The sequence below is a fragment of the Lasioglossum baleicum genome, chromosome 13 (assembly GCF_051020765.1).
Source record: "Lasioglossum baleicum chromosome 13, iyLasBale1, whole genome shotgun sequence".
Classification (NCBI taxonomy): domain Eukaryota; kingdom Metazoa; phylum Arthropoda; class Insecta; order Hymenoptera; family Halictidae; genus Lasioglossum; species Lasioglossum baleicum.
In genome coordinates this window covers 13,292,085-13,318,672 of record NC_134941.1, presented here as the reverse complement: position 1 = coordinate 13,318,672, position 26,588 = coordinate 13,292,085, and the positions used below count along the sequence as shown (strand labels likewise).

Below are 26,588 nucleotides of genomic sequence, written 5' to 3'. Positions count from 1 at the left end.
AACGAGCCGGGAATACCGAGATTCCGCGTTCGCTCGGATATCTGCGGGACAATATTAGAGCGACAAAGACGACGCCCTATTTATTAGAAATTGACCGACGTCTTCGCCTTCTCTTATCCACTTCCTCTTAAACGATCTTAATCCAGCGAACAGATAAAGAACTTTTCGTTTTTCGAAATTCCTGCGCGAACGAATTTATTCGCGGTTGTATAACAGCGATGGGAATTTTCCTGGTCTGACGACTCGGGCGGCTTCAATCTTTGAATTCCGTTAAAAAAATCAATAAACTTTATCCGAGTGGATAAACACTTTTGTGGGTCACTGTATAACAACGAACTAGTATTCATGATATGGGAATAAAAATGTATGAATAAAAATACTGACGGCGGCATGCTGGAACGGCGTCTAAAAGGATCCTTCACTGCTTTTAGATTCAGATATGTTGCAGGTAGCTTTGAGTCTGGGGTTGAATTAACGCGGTTATTTAAAAGGCGAATGGGGGGGGGAGAGGACTGCCCTAAATCTGAAAGTAGCTTAGAAATCTTCTTTCGAATAATCCCGAAAGGAAGGACCGGGGTGGGGGAACGGTGATTTATGGCTTCATGAATAAAATTGATACTGCTCTTGAAAAATTCATTAAGAAATCTTTCGCTCGGATCTACTGATTTTCGGAAACTCCGCTCTGTAATTTAGAATAAAGAATTCGAATAAATTGTGTTTCTCTATTTACCGAGACAAATCCTCATGTACCAGTCCCGAATAAAATTAACATGGGGAAGTACTGAACAACCACCGCGGTAGAAAATAAAATATACGCGGCTTTCGTGCAGCCAGGATGAAGATCGTCTGAGCCAAATGTAAAATGCCGTGTTTTCGCGTATCGCCAGACAAAATATGTCGAATTGTATGCATAATCCTCGACTGGCTCGTCGATGTCGGACGAGACATCGATCCCTGGGATGGCTCGCGACGATCCTGCTCAGCCGAACGGGGTAAAACTGGCGCCGATACATATTCAAAGGGTAGTTCGGGCCGGTTCGGGACTGGTCTGGCACGCGGCATTAGCATCGATCGCCTTCCGGGACTGTGTCCGCGTCTGCCGACCGTTTATTCGGTCTAGAATTTCCCTCGTAACGAGCTAAGGGGTGCTCTCGTCGGACGAGCCTCGCCTCCTATTGTCCCGTGGCACGAACGACCGTTAATTAATTCTTTTCCGACCGCTGGAAGACGCGGTGAACCGGTAAACCGACGGAACACCCGGCCCCTGGAATAGATCCTGCGGGGAAACGACGATCGATCTTCCCTGCTCATCTCTTTCGACCTGCACGAATAAAATCGACTCGATTCTTCTGCCTAGTAATTAGCAGACTGTGCGTTTCACACAAAAACGAGCACCTCGAACGCTGCAAGCGTTCCCAAGAATGCTTAACACTCACGTGTTCTGCTGAAACTGCTGCTTCGAAGACCCTGGGATTCTTCTCTTGAAATTGATTAAACGTGTTCCATCTTCTAATACATACAAAAATATAATCGAATGTTTGACGATGTCTGAAGAAATAAAACGAGCGAATTCTCGCTAGGGCTACCAGGAAGGGTGAAAGGTGATGGAAGAGCAGACTGTAATGAAATACGATTTATTTACTAAATATGCGAAATATATACATTAGGCCATACACACAAGTACGCGATCATTTCCGATGAGCGTTCGGCTGTCGACGAAGCGAACGACAGAATCTGTTTTTGTTTATCTCTGTCGTCTCGTCTCGTCACTCTGGAAATCGACGTCCCGGAGAAGAGTCGTGGCCCGACTCCAGAAACATCATGGCCCACCGGTCGTTGTCTATGCTACGGAAAGCGCGATTAGTATCGCATCGGCTCGACCTCTCGGATCTTCTCTCTTTCTTTCGTTCCCTTTTTCTCTTCTATTCGATAAGGTACGCAGATACGGCAGGTATACGCGCGTCTCAGGTATATACATGTATACAGACTTGCTCGCACACATACATACAGTTTGCATCGGCGCGCGAGAAACGCACGCGACACGATGCGTTTCCGCGCGGAGCGCGGCGCGGCGGAAGGAAGTCGCGAGGAAGGTGGATACGATCGATTCGGCGATTTTTCAAGGGGTCCAAACGCTCGTCCTCGATGCGGCATTTTGGGAATTGATTTCGAGGAAACGATCGAAGCTGCTGAGCTGAGATTTAGCAGGTGTATTTTTGGATGTTTAAAGTAATCGCATAAATTTTTGAAGAACATTTTATTAAACATTATGGAAGTTATTAACGGATATGCACGATCATGTCGCGACAGAGCTGTCCAAGTAACCGTAAATCGAGTGCTTGATATCGCCTGTTTTAGTCGTCTAAATGAGATAAACGAAGACTCATTTTGTTCGTCTCGGACGTGGCTATCATTGGACATATGTTGAATAATCGACAAAAAATTGATACATTTACACATACACATACACAAGGAGTTTGTACCGACAGATTTCCTCTGCTACTGACACGAACAAAACGAGATCTCGTTTATTTTATTTAGTCCACTATATCTGCAATGTGAAAATTTTTCCAACAATTATAAATAGATCGACCGATGAAAGTTCACGCTATCGCTGCAGACATGTATAAATATACCTGCAAAATTTTCGCTCGATAGATGCAACTGTTTTCTCGGGATTAATTCACGAAAGTCCCAGCGAAAACGGCTCCAACCCCAAACGCTGATTTGATCGGTGACGTCGGTTCGTCCGTCAGTCCGTCGGTCGTTAAACGGTCTTTCGGTGGTGGCGACTACGAGCTACGAGAGTGGCGGCGCGAGAAAGTGCAGCGCGTCGTTTCTTTTTCGGAAGTACGATTACGGGACAGTGGAAGCTTCGAAGCCGTAAACGGGTACACGTAACGTTGCGTGTGCTACGCGGGTGCGCGTCATTGCGAGAAACACGACGGGATATGCGGCGGAACATCGAGACGCTTCGCTCGGGACTGTTGTCGCGACTACGGTGCTGCCTCGGTAATTGTCGCTCTCGTCCCCACCGCCTGCTAAACCACTTAGCCTCCCATTTTCGTTTTACAAAACTCCGTTGTTGAATTTAAATGTTGCTCCCTTCTTTTAAATCCAAACAAATCTTTACTACCACCTTCTAAAAACTGCCCCGAACCTCTCAACAAATCCTCAAACAACAAAAGACAGATGGTCATGTCGACCAGCGACAACTATCGAGGCGAGCCCGCAGTGCGTGAACCTAGTCGCATAATTCTGGGCCTCAGTCGAGCGGTCCGTGTCTCGACCAGGCCCAGAATGCTTCGGCAAATCAATCGAATCTCGCGTATCTTCGTGTCGCTTGAAACGGATTCGTGTGTCTGGGTCCTGTGGGCCCTGGTGTCGTCTGTAGGCTCGTCGAAGGGGTTTCTCCTCTGGTTCCTGCGACGTTCGACGTTCATCGCGAGGGTCCTCTTTCTTCCTCTCTCTCTTTCTCTTTATCTCAATGGTAGAACCTCGTGGACCCGATCGAAGAGGTGCTCCGGTTCCGTTGTTGTGGGCGAGGTAGGCCGCGAGACACGACGGTCTCGAATCGACGATCCGATCCGCTGTCCCGCCGTTCGAGTCTCTAAACCGGCGGCAACAGCCGTAGCAGCAGTGCACTCGCCACCGTCAGGCACATGCACGAGGTTGCAATACTCGCGTGACCCTCCACTGCAACAATCAACAGTATACTTAACACGTACGGCCCTGGACTTATCGCTCCACTCGGCCACCGGGCGAAACCAGGCTTTTGTAAACCGAGCTTTCGGGATCGGCGACGACTCCCTTCCGACTGGATTGTTACTCGAGTGTAAACTCAGTCGATCCTCCTCTGTTGTAGCGGACGCGGAGAAATAATTTTCTATTCAGGCGATTTTTCTGATTGCAGTGGGAAATTCTTAAGCTTACTTTCGATACGGCCCTATTCTAATGTTAATCTTGTACGGAGGTGTCATTGGACCCACTGTTTGAGGAAGTTTATTGAGTTTTAAAAGATAAGTATACAATACTTAATAATTTTGAAATACAGGGTGTGTACGTTATGTTGTCGCCATTTTTTAGGCATTTCCAGTAGCGCAATTAAAAAATGTTTTAGACAAAAGTTTCTCAGTACTTGGCGAGCTACATGTTCGCGTTCAAGGTGACCTTTACTTTTTTGCGTAAAAAGCATTTTTCCAGATTTAACAATATGCGAACATGTAGCTCACCAAGTACTGACAAACTTTTGTCTAAAACATTTCTTAATTATAATACATTACCGGAAATGCCTCTAAAATGGTGACACAACTTAACGGACACACTCTGTATATCACGAATAGCATTCTTAGAAAATCTTCGCAAATTTTTCATTTGCGGTTTTATAAGCCACTAGGAACAGGTTTCCGGTAAACAAAGTGTTAAGAACATAAACGAATCCGTGATTTGACGATACAGAACGTTGCGCACACATGAAAATGATCGTGCATCACGATCAAAGGTCCGACTGACCTGTAGACGAGGAGGTTTCGGAGCAAGCTCGCGTACGGTCCGAGCGAGGGTGGAATGAGATCGTCGTTCTCGCGACAATTTGAAGCTTTTCCAGGGTACACATCGAGGAGGAAAGTTCGCGGCTCGTCGCGCCGATAACTTTGCTCTTCGGTCGACGGGGAGCGACGTTCATCCTCGATTCGTACCGCTAGTCGGCCGTGAAAGCGATGTCGGCGTCGCGACGCTCTCCCGCGCGACAGAGTCGACGACGAAAGAGGTTGCGAACGTCGATAAGCCGAGATGGGGACACGAGGGGGTGCCCGATGGAAAGTTTCTACGTATAGAGGATTCGTTGGAGGGTCTTTCGGGACGATCGAAAAGCCGGAGGACCCGAAACTAGAACGGCGTCCCGATCGGGAGAGCTGACATTTAGAAAAATCAATTTTCTCTCGTACATGCACAAACGAATAATCTCTACGATGACCCTCGAGCTGCAGTCGATCACATTATCATTCCGAAACGTGAAAGCTAGACGTAATATTGAATCTCTTGCAGTCTAACTCGGTCTTTTCGTGGTAAAGAAATTTGGGAAAAGATTGCAATTGATCGGAACAAAAATATAATGTTCCTTCTGAGTTTTATCTTTGAACATTGAGGTATAAGCACCATCAATTAAAATCGCTATTCAAGCTCCATCTAGATTGAGACTCGATGAAGAACTGCATTGTTCTTCGGAGGAAAAGCGTGAAAACTGAACGGGAGGTTTTCATTTTTATCAGCCACGGTATAGCCACCGCTGGAGCGGAATATTTCGAGAAAATGTTTCAATCCAGATTTCACTTTGATACGTTCGGGTTTCGAAGTTCCAACAAGACGTCTCTAAATTTCAGGATAGGGAGCACGGTGAGGTAGGTCGCTCGCAGGAACGATTCCGGCTAACGAGAAAATCGAGGATCGTTAAGAGTAATTTCGTCCAGACGTTCGACACAGTCTTTCCACCCCTTCCATCCCCTAGTTTCTGAATCGTGGCGCGATTCGGGGTGGTCGCTTTCGATCGAGCGAAAAGCCGGGAGTAGGTTCCCTCGGAAGAAACGCGACTTTCTCGTGGGTCGAGATCGATCGCGTCGATTCGAGCGCCGATTTTCTCTCGACCGGTTGCCGCACACAGAGTTGCGTGCACACCAACCCTTTCTCACTCTCTCTCTCTCTGGTCGGTTTGGCCCAGCCGTAGCCAAACAATGGCGTCGTTACGCGCGAATCCGGTGGACCGTTTCCACTAGCCGGTGCTCGCGAGATTCGTACGACGTGCCGCGGCATACCTAACTAAATAAACGTGGTTCGATCGCGTGTACGCGTGGAAACAGCCCCAAGGTTTCGCAAAAGTACACTCCCGAGCGTTTGGAAGAGTTTCCGGGCGGGCCGCGAGCTTCCGCAGGCGGGTACGCGCGGATTTCACTCGGCAAATATCCCACACGACCCCTGAAAATGGGGGTGGCTCTGTTTGCGGAAGATTTTCTCTCGTCGAAATAAAACAAAAAGACAGCCCTGACTGCGGAGGAGAGCGTTCGTAATGTATTCGTTAGGGTTTGCGGTGCCCCCTAAGCTTGGTGGAACCGCTGAAATTTTAATGGGTAGAAATTCTGGACCACCCATCTCCGATTCCTCCCCATAGGTTCCTCGACGTGTTTTTAAAACATTTACATTCGGAGAGAGAAATAGAAGGGAGAAGATTGTCTTGGCTCGGGGGATAATATCTTGTTGCATTTGTGGGGGAGTTTGTACATTTAAAGGTACGTCCACATTGGGGCAACGTCTAGCAACTTTTTCACGTCTTCTTTTTTTGTGTGAACATACATTAAGCTTTATTGGGATTTTGAAGGTAGTTCTACAGCGTTCTTCGTTCTTCTCATAATGCGGGAGTTCTTCAGTTATTTATGATAAGGAGAAAGAAAAATACTACTTCATTTTCTACACAGGCATCATAACTCGTTCGTAAGAGTTTTTGATATTCCCTAAGCTTTTGTAGTGCGTTCATCATGGGAGTTGCTGTTGGTGGAAATTCTACACTGTTCCTGGAACTTCCCTCTTGGGGTTCGGAATGTTTCTGTAAATTTTCCGGCACACTAAAAAGACAAAAAGTCAAGGTGTTCTGGAAGAGCATCGTGATGTTTCCGGAATTACTCTCTGTATTTTTCTAAGCTTTTGAGATGGGACTACCCTGACCATTCTAATTTATAAAAATCATATAAAGTCTCTAGCCCCTTCCCGGGAGGGCAGAAATATTTTCGAAAAATATTCTCCCATGATGCAGGAGCAGTTTTAAAAAATCTCTCTTCCAGAAAAAGAACGGAAAAGCCGTTCTGATATTTCTGGAACAATATTCGTTGCTTCCGAAGCCTCCGGAGTGAATCCACGATGAAAATTTCAATTTTAGAAAACCGCACGCTACTTGCAACCTTCTCCAATTATGTAGAAGCACTTTTAAAACTTCCCCGCTGCAGAAACCAAAAAATAGGAAAACCAGAAAAGATTCCATAAAAATAAAAATCGTGCACATCCCGGAGCCCTTTTGAAAAATCTCCGGCCGAGAAAAAGAATAAGGTCTAACCTCGTCGTCGATTCGCAGGGAGGCAGACGAAGAGGGGTCGTCTCGAGGAAACGAATGGAGCGGGTTGCTAGAGAAAGGGAACGAAGTGGTCGGGAAATGTAACCGAGAAGTAAATTATTGTTTTAATTTCGATGGATCGCGGTGGCCGGGGTACGGTGGGGTCTCGGGTCTGCGGAAAAGAGTCCGCGCGCGGCGGAGACTTGAAATGCGGAAAGGAGACGGCCTTCGGCGGTGGAGGTGTATAGGTTTCCCCTGGTTCTCCACGGACAACGACGAACGGCGAACAGCGAACGGCGATCGTAAAGCATCCTTAATTCGTCGGAGCTCGCGGGGGCGATGCTTAATTTCCTGCGAAAGTGAGTCGTCGCGTTCTCCCGCTCGTTCCGCGGCTCTTTCGCTCCGAGAATAACGAGGTAATCGTTTCTCGTGCCGTCAAGCTCGCGTTAATTAACGCCTCCGTCGTTTTGCCGCGTTTTACCCGCCTAGCTCGCCTAGCAACTCTCCTGGACGAGTAGAAGGCCGTGTGGAGCGAAAGGAATAAAAAAAAGAGGGGAGAAAGACAGAGAGAAAGAGAGCGAGAGAGAGAGAGAGAGAGAGAGAAAAGAAAAGGGAATAAAAAAAACTGGGGTAGAGATGGAAAACGGATGGCGCGCAATCGCGCCAAGGCTTACCGAATACCTCCGTGGTGCGCGTCTCGGCGAACGGTATGTCCGACCTCGTATCCAATTCCACGGTCGCCTCGCATCTTCGGGAGAAACGGATAGAGAGACGCATTAGTCGTTGAATGAGGCTGGATGGTAACGCGGTTTTCAGATGGTGATCGTTGATGGGTTAGTTGGTTGGTGCGTATTATCGTGAGGGATGGTATTACCTGACGTTTATTTTGGCGGAGATGTGGGCCGACTGCAACCGGAGCCGTAGACTGGAGACCACCGCGAACAGGCCGTGCTGCTCGTACATCGTTTCCGAGTCCGGCGATACCTGAAACGAACGAGGACCAGCGACGGAACACCGTGGCTCTTCAACTGTTTCTTTTTCTCATTTATTTGTTTATTGTTCCGAACCACCTCGGACAGTTTTAGATATCACATGTATAGGAGCTTTATTTTAACGGATCTTTATCGTTTCGTAGTTTATTCGAAACTGATTCCAAATACAAATTCAAACGAACGTCGGTCGTTAATAACAAATCGATCGTCGGCTCATAACGACGACCAGCGAGATGAGCAGACGATCGCCAAATCGACTCAGCTGGTCGTCGACGATCGATCGGCATCAACACCAACGTATCTAACATCTAATTCTCTTATACGTTTCTACACATGGAATCTTTCTCCATTGAGAAGACCGCATTGGAGATATTTCCAGAGGTGCCGGCTGGATTCGAGAACCCGCGACCACGGTATTCGTAGTCGCGAGCTCTACGTATTTCTGATGTTCATCAGATTAGAGAACATTCAAGTCTCCGAGTTGAAATCTCCGAGTAACGTTAATACAGCTTCGGACAGTTAACTCGTCGATCTAGCGTGGATCGGCTGGATCGTTAGATCGCGGAAGACGATCGCCGCCTCGGGCAGAACCGCGGATAAAAGGTTAAACGGTCGGCTCAGCCGATGAAACTTGCCGGCGACTTTCTTGCCCGGAGCGGACTGAAACGAGTTTCGGATTATCGTGGTCGTGTATGAAGATTGCCCGGCGTCGTTTCCGTTGTGCGTCTCGAATTGCCGCGCGATTTCTCTCTTCGGCGACGCGTTCGCGACGAGATGTGACGACGACGATACCGCGAGAGAGAGAGCACGATTGCACCTGAACGATCGGGAGCAGCATGATGCGGATACGCTCGACGACGGAGCCGAGAGTGCCGCTCCCGCAGAACGAACGATCCCAATCGCTTGTTCCGCTTCCCGTTTCGATTGGGTATTAAGCTATGCGAGCACGCTGAACCTGCCTCGTGCCGATAGCTCTGCTTCCATCCAGCTCTGCCTCGAGTGTCTTTTACGATACGAGAGCCTGCCACGCGAGCCAACCGTGGCATCTGGATCAGCTACTGCTACTGCTGCTGCTGCTACACCATTCAGGTTTATTATGCTACATCCCCGCGGATAGGGAAGAACCGCGATGGAGTCGTTTCTAAAGAGATTACGGGATGAAAATTGACTGATACTGCGGTCGAATCGGCTTCCTCTTACGCGGAGTACACTTACGGCCGTACGAAGCTCTTCGAAATGGATCTCTTCCCGATTCAAATGTGTGGGAATCCACGTATAAACCGGCACCGGGTTAATAATATTTTTAATCGCATTTTCTAGTACCGGCACTTCGGGATTCATTGATCTTCCCGATCGGCAAAGTAACGATTTAATTTAATAGTCGGAGAACTAAATCCGTTCGTCTAAGTTCGTATGAAGAGTCTAATAAGAATGGACTACTTAAACGTGTATGTAGATGGTGACGCACTTCAATCTTTGGACAGAGCTGCTCTATGCTCAAATCCGCTCGATGCCCAAAGCCGATCGAAGCTGCTTAACGCCGTTTGATGTCAGTCTATAATGAATAGAAGCCGCTTAAGAACGTTTTCGATTCTTTGATCATTTTTATAGATAGAAAGTAATATATATCCATGCTGTTCAATTCATTCGATTGTTACACTGTGTCAAACCGCAGCTAGCCATTTCTTTTGTAAACGCGTCAAATCCGCGGTCTAATGATTTTTTCCAAACGATTTAAGTCTGTATAGTCTCAGCAGATTAATCAACAGTGCGGCAATTCTTCGAGCCTTCTTGGCTCCAGGTGCTCACCACTCGAAGCCGCTTAGAGCCGCTTAACGCAGTTCGATCTTCCTCTACATTAATTATTCATCTAACCTCACACGATCGAAAACTCTAATATGACCCAACCGAGCACATCGAACATCGGTAACACGTATCTCGAAACATTCTCAACTCGAGCAGCTTGCCGCTTAAAGCCTGTTAAAGCCGCTTAAAGCCGCTCGATGCTCGATCCAGATGACTCCAGTACAATCCGTTTACGGAAAAGAAACTCGTAGCAGGCTCTATCATATTTCAAACAAATCGCGGAGTGTATAGCCGCGTGAGAGTTCGTTGATTGTCGGCGTGCGTGCATAGCTTTACGCTGTCTCCGCATAATTTTGTGTATTACGAATCGTGCATACTTCTTCGGAGAAAGTAATGGACAAATCAGGAACTGTTTGAAGTGAGCTGAAACGAAGAACGTACGGTCAGCGTATGTATACTGCACGTAAAGCTGCAACAATCGATTCGGTGGAAGCGGAAGAGAGGCAGTCGAGTGTGGCAGTGGCGAAGTCGAAGGGCTTCGGCAGCTCGCGTGAAACTCGCAGACTAATTGAAAGAGAGTCGAAGATTAGCGGGCACTGGGAGGTGTCTAGAACGGCGCGGATCTCTGTCATTGTCGTTGGTCTCTGGAGGCGCGCAGACAGTCGAGAAAGAGAGTGCGAGAGTAAGGTTAAAAAGGGATCGCGCGCGTCGGCGGCCGTCGCGACCCAGCGCAGGCGAATCTTTCGTAGACTCGTGACGAGGAACGTTTTCGAAACAATATTGCTCGCGTTAAGTGCCGCGCTAAACTCGCTCAACTCCTAATGGACATCGTCGAGAAGGTTGGCAAGTTTTCCACCGAAGGAAGCGAGCGTAACGCGTGGCTATAGGGGGGTGGGGAAAAGCAGCGCTGGTGGAGGTGGGGGTGGCGGAGGAGGACGCGGAACGGATAAGAGGAAACTTTTGCGAGCCGGCGGGCTCGATTCGCTGCGAAGCCCTAAAGGAGCTTCGCCGTTCATCGGCGTAGTCTTTAAGACTGTGCACGCTCGCGCGTCCGTCCCGGTGTCTGCGAGTTCCCGACGCATCAACTGCCTCCACTTTGCGGATTATATTTAAAATACCCGGCTAAGTCGTAGAGAGCGGAAGAATCGAAACGCCGCGCCGCGGTGTGTCGTGTCGAGTCGTGTCGAGTCGATTCGACGAAGCTCCTCGCGGCCGAGCTTCTTCGGCAGAAAATTGGATTCCTGTCGCCCTCCCCTCGCGACGTCGGGTAATTAACAATTAACCGAATTGTACGAGTTTCGTTGCTCGAACGGCGCGCTTCCCTACCCTTTCCGCCACTCTTGTCTCTATCCACGACGTTCGTTCTTTCTTCGAATAATGCAAACTCGAACAGGCGCGTCTCGCGACGATGGCAGAGGCGGACGCGTCTACGCGCTCCACCCGCGCCGCGGGTTTCGGTGCCGTTCGTTAATTGGCGCTTTGGCTCATCAAGCATCGCGTCGCCGTTGCCGCTGTCGCCCACTCTGTCGTCGCAGCCGTCGACGACGACGACGACGTCTCTTCCCTTGCTTCGGTTAACGATCCTTTCCATCCTGCCATTTACCGGTTCCCACTTACTCTCTCTCTCTTCGCCGTCTAGTCAGAGCAATTCCCACCCACGCCACTCCCACGGCCGGCGAAACCTGCGACGATCGCTTAACCCTTTCGGCGCTATGTTCTTCTAATTGGGAGCGGAAGTTTCTTTTATCTGCGGCCCGACTCGCTGATGACTGGTCTTAACTAACTGTTAGCGGGTTGCTATTTCGTTTCTCCGTGCACTCGCAAAGACGGTGCGACAAGATAAACGAAATTGTAGCTACAGCCTGGCATATTTACGCCTGGATCCATGCGGACCCTGAATTTAACAAGCACCGTCCAACCGGTCCGCTATTAATTCAATGTGCCTGCTTAATTCAGTGCGATGAGAAGATTCAGTAAACTACGTTTACAAGTGCGTTTTAAAGAATTAACAACGACGTAGATTGCAGTCCCTCAACGTGGGCGCCGAGGAGATCTGAACGGTGTGAAAATTTCAGCTCCTCCGTATTTTCAATCTAACTTCTTAACACTCATTACCCGACTGCGAAGTTTATGCGTTTACAGCGTTTCTGATCTTCCGAAGCTCGCCGGGGCAAAATGTGTAAAGGAGTGTTACAAGATTTTTATCTGCTCACCAGAGCATTGCCAACGGACTGCGGATGTTTATGCAGACGTGCAAAACACGTTTAAAGGAATTGGAATTAATTCCCTTCTTGAACGACTTCGGGAAGTTCTAAATGTATTTTATTAATTTTTTATCATTCTTGAACTCATTAATGCTTGGAGACCCTCGCTCTAATTCGGAAACTCCTCACAAGTTGACAAAAGTTTTGCGAATCGAGGAAAGGGCTTGCTAAAGAATACATTTTTTTATCACAATCCATAACCCACTAATCGCCTCCACATTCACAATTAAAATGGTCTCACAGCGCCGAGAGGGTTCGAAGAGAATCCGGCGGGACGATGTTCTCGTAGGAAATGATATCGCGAACGGCGGATAGAGAGGCGCGTGTCGGGTTGGTTTTTCGGCTCACCTGTTCCCCATTGATGAACCACGTGAGGTTCGCGGCGGGATGAGACTTGCCGCTGGTGCAATTCAGGTCGAGGACGTCCCCGGTAGCGTAGATCTCCTCCACGCCTGTTATCGTCGGGCCATCTTGCGGAAGAACTGCAACGCAAGAGACGTTTACGCGCGATCGCTTTTAGTTCGGTTCCCTCGGCGCGTATCCGAGCAGGCTTTTTAATAAACGGCTCCTCTCGGAACGCGATTTACGGGAACAGAAAGCGCCGAGGTACGAGGGTGACAGAGAGCGTCTCCCTCGTTAACGACACGCCAGTCTGCTGGGAAACGCTTCCCGCGACTCTGTCCCGCTTCGAACTCGACACCTCGCGCGATTAAACGTCCCCTCTTAGCCGATTCGGATTATGCTTTCCTCCTCGCGAGATTATTCGCTGTTATCTAGTCGCCGTAGTGCACTCCGAACGAAGTATGTCGTCCCGATTTACTGCTCGCTTTCTTCGATCATGCTCTCTGCTCTAATTTGGCAGGCTCTTATCTGCAGAATAGTGTTCTATTCAATGACGTGTGGAACGGATGTCCCTATTTGTCGATTTATGCATCTTTTACGAACATCGCGATGACCAGCGATTGTGTCACTGTGCTAAATCCTCGTCTCACGAACTAAATCTGTCCCTCAAATTAACACAGTGGTAAAGGATTTCGATGTTTTTCGTTCAAATTGTGGAGGACTTATTTGACACGAGGGACTGTATGTGTACATTATACTTAGCTGATCTTTATACAGAATGAAAGTTGTCAGCATCAATCGCGCGACACAGTGATGCACGTTCAACTTTTCAACGGCTGTAAATTGTACCAACCCGTTTTCGTAAAAAATGCAGTAGTTCGTCGAATAAAATATGTAGACCGTAATTCGCACGGACTAGTTACCATTCATGAGGTACAGTGACAATTTGAAAATAATTCGCGGGCCCCGAATAATTTGAGGGTCGTGCAGCGCAGCGGAAGGAGCGATAACGAAAACGGCCGAGGTGTATGGTCATAACGTAAAGAATGGCGCGAAAAGCAGCGTAAAAGTCGGCGTAAAACAAAGAATGCGGAGAAATAAATAGCAGACGAAATAATCACAAATTAAAGATTAAAAGTGCGGCCGGAGTAAACCGGTATAAATAAGTGGAACGAAAGTAGAAACGCGAGAGACGGCGTCGCGGTGTGGTCTGTGCAGCGCGAGAGGGTGCATGCGGGTAACAACCGGGTGTTATTAAACCGAACCCGGGAGAATGTGACAGAATTAGACGAAGGTAGACTTTATGGCGCATTAAACAGGCATTAAATGAGCGTTAAGTAAGCATTAAACACGAAGTATATTGCCCGGTAAAGTATAATCGTGAAGCACGGGGCGCGAAGAATGTTTTAGCGTGCGTGATCGGGACCGCAAACGAAATTATTATCGATATACCGATGCACTTTTGATTCTCGAACCTCCATTCCCCGTGGAAAACGGTATTTCCAGCGGCCGTTTCTATCCACGATATCGATACACTGCGACGGGCTCCCCTCATGCGAATCAAAATTTTTACCAATTTATGCTCATTGTTGCCTCGCGGATTTTATTGCTAGTCGGATTTTATATATTTATAGCGAAATTGGCTTCGCGCTATGCGAAACGGTAAAAACAGAAGTATTATTGTAAAACATCGCGTTTTATATGATACAGGATTTGCGGAAATTATTGCGCGAAGAAATCAAACTCTATTCACATTGTCGAACAGCGTTTCCCTCTCGACAGGAAATTTTTATCTGACATAAAGAACCGCAAGCTATTCATGGCAAAAATAGTATCGCGTTATACTCGACATTTTTCAATCCTATTATAGGAAACAGAACATCAATTTCCGTTTAACTCCCCTGTTTCTTGAAACCGGTGCAGGAAATGTTTACCTGCCATAAAGATCTGCAGACTACGTATGGAGAGTTTTATTTGGTCGGAAGGTGAGTAGGAGAAATTTGTTAAAGCTTCGCCGAGGTTGGTACTTTGCGGGATTTGACCGTACAAATGCGTTAAATCCGGCCGGCTGAGATTTTCAGTTGTTTTTGCGAAGGAAAATTTCGAACGGAACTTTTTTGTTTCCGGGAAGCTAGGAGACCGAAACTGGAGAGATCGAAAGGAGCTGTAGCTCGCAGGGAACCGGACACCGTACACCCCTTTTTCTCCTCGCGGAAATAATGCCGAGATTCTTCGCGTTCCCGGACTGTCGTTTAATCCGGAGCTTTCGGTTCCCGACGTCGCGATCTCGATAAAAGCTCGTTCTCTCGCGAAGCCTTCGAAGCTGTCGTGATGCTTCGTTTAGAATATTCAACGAAGCCATTCGCGACTGCGATTGGATTGATCCTTCCGAGTCGCTCGCTCGCTCGCACCAGCAAGCGCGAAAGCACGTGGATACGTAGCACGATTTACAATGGAACGCGGAGACCTTTCTTCTTCTTCAGTGTCCCCTTTCTTTCTCGTTTTTCTCTCTTTGCCTCTCGGAGTCCAAGCAAACTGCAATTCTCCAGCCATAGTCGCTCCGGTCCCTTTATTAACCCTTGGATCTTCTAATCATCAGCTCTTTAACCCTTCTGCACGGTTTCAGTCGATTTAATTTAACGACAGATTCGTGCTTTTAATTGCACATCTTCTTGCTGAGATCTAGATCCGTTTCAAATGTTAATCGCAGTCCAATTAAATTTTCTAGCTTCCCAGCTTCGGATTTAACTTACGGAGAACAGACATTTTCTAAATTGTTAGACTATATATACATATTGCTCAAAGCGATTTCTACAGTAGATTCATGATTGAAGTTGTTATCATTATTGATGAAAGTATCAGGTTGTAAAGAAAGTATGTGTATATTGTAAGTATATGTAGGTTGTAAAGAAAGAAATGCAGGACTTAACCTATTTTTTTAAAGTGTTATAACTCACATACAAGACAATTTTATTAATATTTTATTAAAATTGTTTTAATAAAGACAATAATATGAAAATTAATTTTATAGAAAATTGTTTTAATAAAGACAATAATATGAAGATCAATTTTATAGAAAATTTAATATTGTTTAATAGTAACATTAAATTATTCTGAGAACTGATTTTAACATTATTGAAGGGAATAGTATTAAAGGGGAATAGTATTAAATTTAATATTATTTGAAAATATAAAGCTGTGCATTCGTTGACACTTCCTTCGTCCCATACTTCGTTGATATTCCGAGCCGCTTGAGCGACACTTCGGCCTAGTTTGAACTCATAGAAAACTGTAATACTAAAATCGCGTTTTGACATCCTGAAATAAAAGCATAATAAATAAAAAAAAAAACAATATCAAAAGCATAATTAACTACAGCAATATGCGTAAAACATGACATATAACTCATTAAATTAAGGTAAATATTTATTGGTATAAAATCGCAATTAAAACAAAGAAACAGAAATCCTACGTATCTTTCTTTACAACCTAACATTAAGATAAATCCTCAGCAGTGAATCAGAGATAAGATTAATATTAGAACAGTGCTAAATAATTAACCGTAGAGAATGTGGTTTATTTTATCAAGTGATTGTACCTTTCGTGAGAAATATGAAAATTTGAGAAGCCCTATTTATCTCTATTTCCATAAATTGTTCGAAATCGCTGCTATTCGGAGAGCTAAACATCATGCTCGACTTTCAAACGTGATGGTTTGGCACAACAGTAGAGTTTAACGTTAACCAGCTATTTAGAGTCGCGCGACGCTAATTACTTGAAATTGTACACCATCAATCTCCTCAATAGATCACCCGATTCGATTGGTTTGTTGAATTATTTTAATCGGACAGCTATCGGGGTCAATAAAGTTCACTCATCTATTCATGTATCCTAACAATTACCATGCTAATTTAAATACTCTTTGCGTGTCCCGTCTTACTCTAATTGCATCCGCTTGCTATCTTTATTCAGTAATCTAATTATCTGATTTGAATTGCGGCGACAGAAATACATTTCACTATTTGCAAAATTGATCCTTATCCGTATGTCATTTTCCTTAATTAATTTCCCGCTGTGTGCTAGCTTGAGAAAATCAATAGATGCTGGAAAATGACTTGAACTCTTTGACAGGCCGCGATTAAGACGAAGAACGGATGAGGATGAAATAAGATGACCTCCAATATAAAATAAAAAATGTTGCAGCTGAAAAAAATTAAATTTTCTCGAAACGAAATCTGCAATCACTGTTGGAGGGTTCTTTAAAAATGCTAACCCAATCCCGGGTAAATAATACATTAAAGTAAGATGACTCGCATCGCTCGCGGATAAATCGTCGCTCGAGTCGCTCTCGTTTCAAAGGCCTTAAAGCCACGTCGAATTAGAGCGATCCAGGATTAAAGAAAACGAGCTCCAATCAGAACCGACACCGTTTCCGCGAGCTCGGAGCCATTATCCGAGTGTGAAACCGGCCTGTGGTTCGTTCTTCCGGTTCCGAGGGCGGAAAATCATAGCGCGCGACTTGTTGCGGAGCGTGGCTGGTTCCGCGCAGAGGAAAAAGACGTGGGGGTTGCGTTCGAAGGTGGGAACGCGGCCGCGGAAGGATGAAAGGAAGGATAGGGAAAGAAGGACAAGAGAGGAGGCCGAGAAGGGAAGAAGGAAAGTAGGGGGCGAGAGAGTGGTCGGGAGGCGAGCGATGCCCTCGGGTTATTTGCAACGTACAAAATTTTCCACGAGCTCGGTAAAGTAACGGTAATGGCGGGTACCTGGTGGGTTATCGATCGTGCATAGCTCGAGGAACGCGGCCAGACTACGAGAAAAGAAAGACAGAGAATTTCGTCGCTTTCGATGAACAGACGCCGCCGCCGATGCTCGGCTCTCCGTTTCGCGACGCCACGGGAGAACCTTCGTTTCCGCTCGGCCCGAGCAGCGTCGCGACGCTTCTGCAAACTAGCCTTCAAACACTGACATCGACACCGGTACATCGATACGGAGTGTTATCGGTAACTCGATGTAACATCGCTAAAATACCCTCGCTCTGTTTGCTCATACTTCATTGATCGGCGACGGAAAATGTAGAGCAGCCGAATTTGGAACGGTGCCTAAGCTGATTTACAATTCATAGCCGGTTTGTACCGCCGATGAAGCTAATTATGCTTCTTCTGTCGGGTATACATACTCGTTTAATTGGTCCGACACACAAAGTCCCCCCCCCCCGCTGTACTCTTTAAAGTTACGCCGGGAACTTCTTTGAAAAGTGAAATCAACCGAGTCATTTTAACAAGTTTGATGTATCAGTTTAGAAGCTTTGAATATGTGTGACATTTATCGACGCGCGGTCGCTTGGTAGTTTTCGGCAGAATTTTTCCGAAGACCCGAGGCAGTGAAACGGTTAACGATATTATCGATGCATCGTCGAGTACCGGTAAATTATCGATAACTTGTCGATTATTAATAGCGATACCTCAAGTCCGAACGCCGCGCCGCGCCGTTGCTCGTCAATTTGCCGCATGCCGTCTCCGCTCGCAAATTTCCTACAGCCGCCTCACAACCCCCTTACCGTCGCGTCGCGGTTCGTGTTACGGTTCAGGACTTACGAGGCCGTAACGTTTATCGCGCGTTTCGGCTCGTCTTTACGCGACGCTAAAATTTGACGCGACCTGATCGAACTGTCTCCTCTTTCTCTCTTTCTCTCTCTCTCTTTATATTTTGCGTTTTGACTCTTGTCGCGGCTCCTTTTTCAATCGAAATCGAGCCGGAAAAATGGGACTTGTAGATCAACGCGAATATCCACGTCATTGTCCATTTTCTCGTTTATTCATTTAATTATTTATTGGCTCCTTTGTCCCGATGGATTTACTCGCCAATGCGCTGTAATTAAACGCGAATCGTTCCGCGAATACTTCCATGGTACGGATTTTTGGATTTTTATTGAAACCAAACCCAAATTGTTAATCAATCTGGAAGCCTGATGGATCGATGCTGCCGCCCCAAAGAAATAGCGAACACCAAACCCATCAAGCATTAACAGACTGTATAATTAGTTGATAAAGCAGAGCACGTAGTTTTGAAATCTAATACACTGCGATAAATAAGAGTTAGAGGAATCGATTAGTCGCTACTCTAATTCGAGGTTAAAATTGTTAGGAAGAGTTAGTCTCGAGCACGACCACAAGCCCGCAATTGCTTTTATATACACAGATTAGCTTCTATTATCCGTTTAATTGAAGTTACGAACCGTACAGAAAGCAACCATGTACAATTTCGAGTAATGAGTAGCATCGTCGGGTCCTAGACTCTATATTAATGCTAAATTCCTTAGTCATACTGAAACCGTGGTATTTGACCATTGTGTACTCTGCAGACAATCGTGGCATCCGATATTTTTCATGTTAAGCGAGCAGGAGAGACATTTGGGAGCAGTGGAAGCTTTTATCCCGGCTGCAATTGGCGGAGCACTCGCTGTCGTAAGATGGCGGAGATAGAAACGCGGCGCTACCGAGTGAACCCGGTATAAGTGCCAATAATTGCAATTAACTTGAAAATCACATAGTACGGACGTGGGTACACGACAATTTGCTTTTTTCAGGCTACTAAAAATTTTTATCACCCTGTAATGGTATCCTGGGGACTTTCGTGAGCCCGGCACAATTTTCTGAGCACTGTTTTCCGTGTTGGCAACATGATTGTAAAAGTGAAATTTCTTCGACTTCTTTTTCTAATAGTGTATAACACGGGGGACAGTACCTCGCTGACTGTAAACCGAGCAACACGCATATATTATTATATGTGCAACTTTGATATTAACCTGGAACTGGAATCATTTCCTGAAACTGGAAATAAAAATTGATGGATAAGATGGAATGCGTTGACGATTGAGGGCGAAGTTCTGGGTCGATTCGAACCGATCAGTGGACAAGGGTTAACCAAACCCGTGTTTCCCATTAACAATCGCAACCTGGGGGTTTCTTGGTGTCGGAAGTCGAGCGATCGGGTCTGGGGATCGCGTCGAGACTCGTAAACGAAGAAGGCTTTGCTCAAATTACGGCAGTTCGATGGCCACGATCAAAGGATCATTAATTAGCAGGGCAGGACAGGACAGGACGGAATAGGACGAACTAGAGAAGGAGACGCTACAGGGGTTTCGGGGACGCAAAGAGGAGGAGGTTGGGGAACCAGCATTCCCTCACCTACGACTTCCATGTTGGCCTCAGCGCTGACCGAGTTGAAGTTCGGCGCCTCCGCGCTCACCTCGCACTTGTACCGTCCTCTGGTGTGCAGGCTCGCGTTCAGCAGCCGGACCTGCTGGTGGTCTGAATTGCGTTTCTGAAACAGAATCGACCGATCAATTCCCGAAAAACTAATTGCCCCCCGATCCCGTCCACCCACGAACAATCCCGCCACACAACACCGATTTATCTTTCAAGGGAGGTCGCGGAGGCGAGAGGTAGTTATACTGATTGCTGACTTTAAAACGGGAGCATCCGAAGCTTTTCTGTTGTAAAACTCGGGCTAACTCTAAATAATTCCAAACTTGCCATTTTTATGCTTATCGTGTTTAATACAAGAACGATATTTTCAGTAGATTATGATTTTAAAATAGACTTTTCGACAGGCAAGTAAATTTAGAAGGAAAGTAGTTCATGGGAATGAGAATCTGCGGAGGTCCGCGGTCTAATTATTATAGATCGACTATTTTAGTAATCCCAGTTAATGGATCGCGCAGATTTTAGCGTGATGTAATAGTAAAAATGTCGGTTTTTTGCAGTGTACCTATCCAGCCCGGAATAATAATCGAAAAGACACAGATTGGTCCATGAATTTCGAATCTTTTCTGGCACAGAGAGTCTCTCTAGCCTACCTTAAAAACCAATTGAATAAAACAAATAAAATATTTCCCCGCTTCCGCGGTCCATATCAAACAATCCCGTCCCCAATCGAGTAAAAGAGACTGAAATAGCTAAAATACCAACGAGCCGACGAGCTATCAACAGCGTACTCAAACCAAACGCCATCGCAAACGGCTGAAATCTTGCGGACCGAAACCGCGATGGTTCCAAAAATGGCTTGTAACCGGGGAGAATATTAAACGGATTCGTCGGTGAACAGGTTAATCGAGTCGCAACCGGCATTTAAGCGAAGGAAATGGTTTGCGGGAACTGTAGGACAACGAAAGGGTCGTCGGGATCGTAGAAGTCGATGCTCGCTGGGAACGGAGGCCGAGAAAATTGGCTCTGCGATCGTAAAACTGTCCAGTTAGCTCCGTCTAGGATTCGGCTCTTACACTCTGTTGTCTGTAGGAACCGGTGATTCCGTGTTCGGTTCGCGGATCTCGCGAGAGAAAGACGCGGACGCCGCGGGTCGGCGCGATAAACCGCTAAGTACACGAATATTGGAGCATTCCGCGTCGCGATAAACATAAAGTCCAACTACCGGCCCGCTCGTTTCGGTCGCATCGAACGCGCGTTTCCGCTCGCGGTTACGTCGCTCGTCGGCCGGACGTAAAACGGAAAAGGGAGGACTGCGGGGCCGCGGAACAGGAACAGGAACGTTGCTGCTGCCGTGTTCCGTTGCAGTTGCAATTCCAGTTGCAGTTTCCGTGTTCGATTCGGACCGGACCAGCGCAGGCAGTGGCGGCGCATCTTGAGCTTCGCTCGCACACGCGGCCCGGAGACGTTTTAAAAAATCAAGGTGACCTCCATTCTTCATGGAGAAATGACATTTTGGATATTTTTCATACATTGATCTCAAATAACAAATATTTTCGTTTCACTGAAAGACTTTTTTAATTGACTTCTCGCCGGCCTTCTGGGCCGAATACCGCAGCGACCGAAAGATAGGTGAGGGACAGGTGCACAAAGAAGGGAAAGAGAGGGGTATAGGGGGGTTGGCGGGAAGAAAGAGCATAAAATTGCCGATACCTTTCGATAGCGGTGGGATGCGCGTTGTGCTCCCGCGACTCTGCGACGGGGTCGATTTTATCGTCCCGAATAAATGTTTGACGAATCGAGAGGATGCGAGAGACGAGCTCTCTCGCCCGTCTGCAGTCCGACGAAGGAGATGGGAGGAGCGGAACGAGACGGTAATGGGAGAGAGAGATATAGCGATACAGAGAGAGAGAGAGAGAAGGAGAGAAACACCGTCTCGATGCGATACAGTCAAAGCCCCGTCTCATCCCGTGGATCGATCTGACGGATCGCGCGCGACTCCCAAACCGAAAGTCCGAAGGAAACCGAGAGAGTGAGAGAGAGAGAGGAGGATCGCAAAACTTGACCATCTCTTCCAGATAGGAACAGATAGAGGAACGCTCTATTCGAAAACGGGTGGGGACGGGGGTGAACCGGGACACGACGGTTTCGCCGGGGAACAGAAACGGTGTACGTCCGTTTCCGATTCACGTTTTGGAAGGCACGAAAGTTCCGTTTTCCTCGGCGCGCTCGTTAATATCGGCCGACGCGTAACGAGCATTACGTGAGCCGAATCGGCTCATCCCTTTGCCCGGTTCTCGAGATCGAGGAGAGCACGGCTATTAATCTGGCTCGGTCCAATGGCTCTCCGATATCGACAAAGAAATTTCTCCGTGGACAAAAGCGAGCGTGTCTTTTCACCCTCTCCGGCGCAGCGAGCGCGCGAGCGGCTCCTGGTTCCCGCTCTCCCTCTCTCTCTCTTTCCCATTCTCTCTTGTTCTCTCTCGGATACGCTCTCGTGACACTTATTGGAGTAGCAGGAATTAAGTGGATTTAGCGGGCAGAGTCGTATATTTCTACCTAGCCGGGTTCTCGACTTTTAATTTTCTCTCTTGTTCGCCCCTTTTGCTCCGTTACGTAACGCCACTTAATTTTCCTATCTAAAAATTTTCGGTGTCTCCCTTCCGACTTCACGCTGTCGGTTATTTAGCAATACATCAAAAGCTAATGTCGAGATTCATAGAAATGCATCACAGAAGTAAAAAGAGAGAAGTTTACAAGCTTTCTATCCACGTAGAATCCATTAAAAATAAACATCCCGGTATTAGGCAACTTTCCTCTGTCTCGATTTCTCTCGCGCTTTCTCTCTATTTTGTAGCTTGATGTCTGTCTCCGTGTCTCCGGGCCGTCGCTTCGCGGAAACGGTTCGCACACGCTGATTTATTTATCCGGCGACCACGGGGGAATCTCCGTCTGAGCGAAAAGTCGGGAAAGCCATGATTATCCGTCAAACAGAGCGCGGAATCGTCGCGCGATCCGAAGAGGGAAAGAGAGAGACAGCGTCGGCGTTTTCACCGGACGGAGATCATCCCCCTCGATCTTCCACGGGAGGGTTAATTCCACTCTTCCGCTTGGCGGCGAGCTGAAAAAAACTGCGGAATCGACCGTTGTCGTTATCCACTCGAACGGACTCGACGGAAAAGTTCTCCGGCGAAGACTAAACCTCGAACTTTCCTGCCGGACTTGAGGTGACTGGTGCGAGGGGAGAGTTCGCTTCCGGTCGGAGTCTAGCGGCCAAATTCTTTCGCGGAACTTCTCCGGAACGTTTGTTGCCGGAGATCCGTCCGCGGAACGGCTCATTTCGAATTCGAAAACTGCGAAAATACACCCCTAATATCTTCGGCGAAAATGTGAGAAATGATTTTAACAAGTCGAGAAGAATATTATGTTACGGATGACGAACAGTCCCACTTTGTATTAGGTTGTTGCAATTTGAAATGATCGTTTTTCTACGATGGATGGGGTTGTAGTTGTACAATTTGAAAAGTACATATCTCGTACATGAATTTGTACATGAACGTGTATAACTCGGCCACATATTGCGAAAGAAACAGTAAAAAAATTAGCAGAGTTGAAGTGTGAAGTTCTTCCTCACCCTCATTATTCGCCTGACCTGTCACCTACTGGTTACCATTTTTTTCAAGCACCTAGATAGCTTTTTGAATATAAAATACTCAAAGAAGAACGTGCTGTAAAAACTGCATTTGATGAATTGATTGGAATCAAAGGCATTGAGGCACTTGTATCACGATGGAAGAAGTGCATTGATGTCGCTGGAAATTATTTCAATTAATGGGAATACAGCTTGCAAGGTAAAAGTTTATGTTAAAGATTCGAAACGGCCATTTCATCTGCAACAATCTAATATAATACTTCTTCCAGTTGTACCAATCCATCTTCGTGACGAGTGTACGAAAGAGAAAATCTGGACAATTTTGTACGAGCAAAATGGCGAAACCTCGTGCCAATAAAAACTATTTGAACGAATCGTCTCGATACAGAAGTTAACGCGGCGTTGAGTGGAAAAGATTAATTTAATCCCGCACCGAGGGTCGTGCTCACGGAAGAGCTACGTCTCGAACTGTTTCGCAATTGCAACTATCGCGCAATACTTACCGAAACTCGGAAAGAATTTCCGCGAGAGTTAGAGGGTGAGAGAGAGAGAAAGACAGAGAACCACGCCTCTCGTTTCTCGAAGAGCGTTCATCGGAACGTGGACGGCCGACGTCGCGGAGAACGCAAACTTCTTTGATCAGCAAATCGATTTACGTTCGCCGAGCAAAGTTACGGGAAAACAAGGGAAACGAACGGACGGAGGGCGAAGTGGAGGTCGAGGGTGTGTCGGTGGGTCCGCGGAGATACGCGCGAACGAACGCTCGAAATGTTCGCGGAATCGCATTACCCGGCGAAATAACGGGGTAATTTCGTTGAACGGAGGCGAGCGTCCGACGACGTCGTCCGTCGATCCCCGCTGCTCCGTTTCCGCCACGAAGAATGCTCTATGCACTGACGTGTGTGCGAGAAATATCCTGGACCATCCTGAACCATCCTGTGTTACGGTCGGACGTGAGTCGACAACGGTGGTCGTCGATCGAACGCGAATCGTTCGAGCTGCCGTCGACATTCTATGTTCAATTTATTAAGATCGTTAAATAGGAAAAGAAATTTTCACGTCTTCTCGCATTTGATACCGAGGAATTAAATATGGTTTTATCGACAAAGGGTCAACGTATGTTGAAGAAGATGCCCCAGAAGTGTCGCGTAAAATATCACCCGTTCCAGTGCGAAATCCAATCAGAAATCGCCAAGCGATCGTGCCTGCTTCAGGTCTGTGTTTATTTAATCCACGAAACTCGGTGCTCCGAATGATCCGCAAAGCCTACAACAGCGGAGAAGTCGGTTGAGCGCAGCTTCTGACAACAGTGGATCACAGAGAAAATCTTTTACGAGGATTCGGTTTGATTCCGCAGATTAGCTGGCACTTTTAAGCTGGTCAAACGGCGCAGAATTTTAAGGGTAGCGAGTCGCGCAGAAAGGGTACTGGTCTCGAGAGAAAGAAACTGGAACGAAAGGAACGAAATATTCGCGGGGCAAAAGTGAAAAGAGTCGCGCGCGCAGAGAACTAAATGGATTATCAGCGTCGCGATTCCATCTATTGCGGGTCTTCCCTCTCTCGCCGGCTTTCTCTCTCTTTCTCGTCCACCTTCCGTTTCTCTCTACTCTCTCTTTCCCAGCGAGAGCCGGGGCGACGTTGAAGCGACAAAGCCGGGGGCGAACCGACACCGGATACTGAATTTCCGCGGAGAGATCGCGAACGGTCGCCTCCGCTCCGTCTTTCCTTATTAACTCGGTAAACGAGTAATCTCGTTGCTTCGGAAGCGAACGCTGCGCCAGGATTCTCAGCGTTCTTCGCAGCGATTCCGTTCGCGTCGCGAGACGATCCGTCCGATTTCCGTCTCCTTAACGGCTCCCAAGATACGATCCTACGTCGAGGATCCGATCCTGCATCGCCGGGACGAATTCTGCGGTGTCTCGTTCGCTCGGAGAACAAAGAATCGCTAACCTGTGTACCGAGGTTTTCGCGAGAGCTCTTGGGAATTGGTGGACCGCGTTCTGCAACTCGCTGCACCAAGTTGCACCGAGAGCAGCCTGTGCATCTTGCCAAAGTAAGCTTTCGCCACGTTCCGGCAGCCTCGCCAGCAACTACGGCAATAAATCGATATAAGCGCGTAAGCCTCTTACCCGCCTAATAACGTGATATTCCGTCTACGAAGAATAATTTTGAGCGACACCGCCCGAACCACGGGAAAAACTGCGATTCGAACTCGCTCGGCCGCGACCCAACCCTGTTTCCTACGTCTATTTCTCAGCGGGACCGACAACTTACTATTTTACATAGTTGTTGCTAACTCTAGCGCGAATGATTGGAGTGCAGATGTGGAACAAGATAAGATATATTCAGAAGAAAAGAGATGTACAAGATTTTGGAGCCAGCACGATGTACAAGATAGCTGGTACAATAAGTAACGCAGCGACTAAAGGTAACGTGTCTACTAGCACGATCGAGAGAGTGTGGTTCTTACATACCGGTAATCCAAAAGTTTGCCACCAGAAATTCAAAAATGATTGGATATAATTAGAAATAGTAGAAACATTTCATTTTCATGCTTGAGAGTAAGAAAAATCCCGATGTCATGGCAGAGAAATGAGAAACGAGTGCGAGAGTCGGTCGGAGAGACGCTTTGGAATTTGTCGATTGACGTGTGCGCACGGTCAAAAGATAACCTGGTTAACGGGTTAAGAGGACTCCTCGGATGTCGTCGCGACGACCCTCGACGCGACGAATACCCTGCTCGCACAGAGACGGGTAGACACAGGAACCGGGGGGATCGTGTCGAGGATAGGGCAGACAGAGAGAGAGAGAGTAGTAGGATCCTCTCCTCTCGTCCCGGCAGGAACCACGCCGACGTGTATTCGCGAGGGTAATTGCGCGCGCGTTTCCAGGGCTCCTCGTAATGCACAAAGAAGTCTGTATGCGAGGCGGATATTAAAGTTGGATGCGAGGTAAAAGAATCGAGTAACCGCGCTCTAAGCCCGCCCGCGCGCACTCTCCTCTCTCTCTCTCTATCTTATCAGCGGCTCGCGAGCGAAATTTCTCTCGATTTCCTCGAGTTTCGCCAGGCACTTGAAAAGCGCGAGTTCCTCCGCCCGTTCCCTGCCGATCGATTGCTTTCTTTCTCACAGCGGCTCGCTCGGTCGACCGATTAACCCTCTGCCGTTTCATCTCGGTTTGTAGAACCGAAAGCTACCGTGTCATCTCTCTTGATGCTCTGTACACGCGCCA

General features: G+C 47.2%; 1 protein-coding gene across 3 annotated transcripts in view; it reads right to left on the bottom strand.

Annotated features, from left to right (window-relative positions):
- Positions 1 to 3,470: 3,470 nt before the first annotated feature.
- Positions 3,471 to 26,588, bottom strand: part of LOC143214763 (cell adhesion molecule 3-like) — a 71,175-nt gene continuing 48,057 nt past the window's right edge. For all 3 annotated transcript variants that reach the window (XM_076436137.1, XM_076436136.1, XM_076436138.1), the window contains 5 exons: positions 19,688 to 19,823; positions 12,507 to 12,640; positions 7,971 to 8,080; positions 7,771 to 7,844; positions 3,471 to 3,696 (listed from right to left, as the gene is read on the bottom strand). In XM_076436137.1, coding sequence (XP_076292252.1) covers positions 3,611 to 3,696; positions 7,771 to 7,844; positions 7,971 to 8,080; positions 12,507 to 12,640; positions 19,688 to 19,823 — 540 coding nt within the window. In that variant the 3' untranslated portion in view covers positions 3,471 to 3,610. The remainder of the gene's footprint in view (positions 3,697 to 7,770; positions 7,845 to 7,970; positions 8,081 to 12,506; positions 12,641 to 19,687; positions 19,824 to 26,588) is intronic.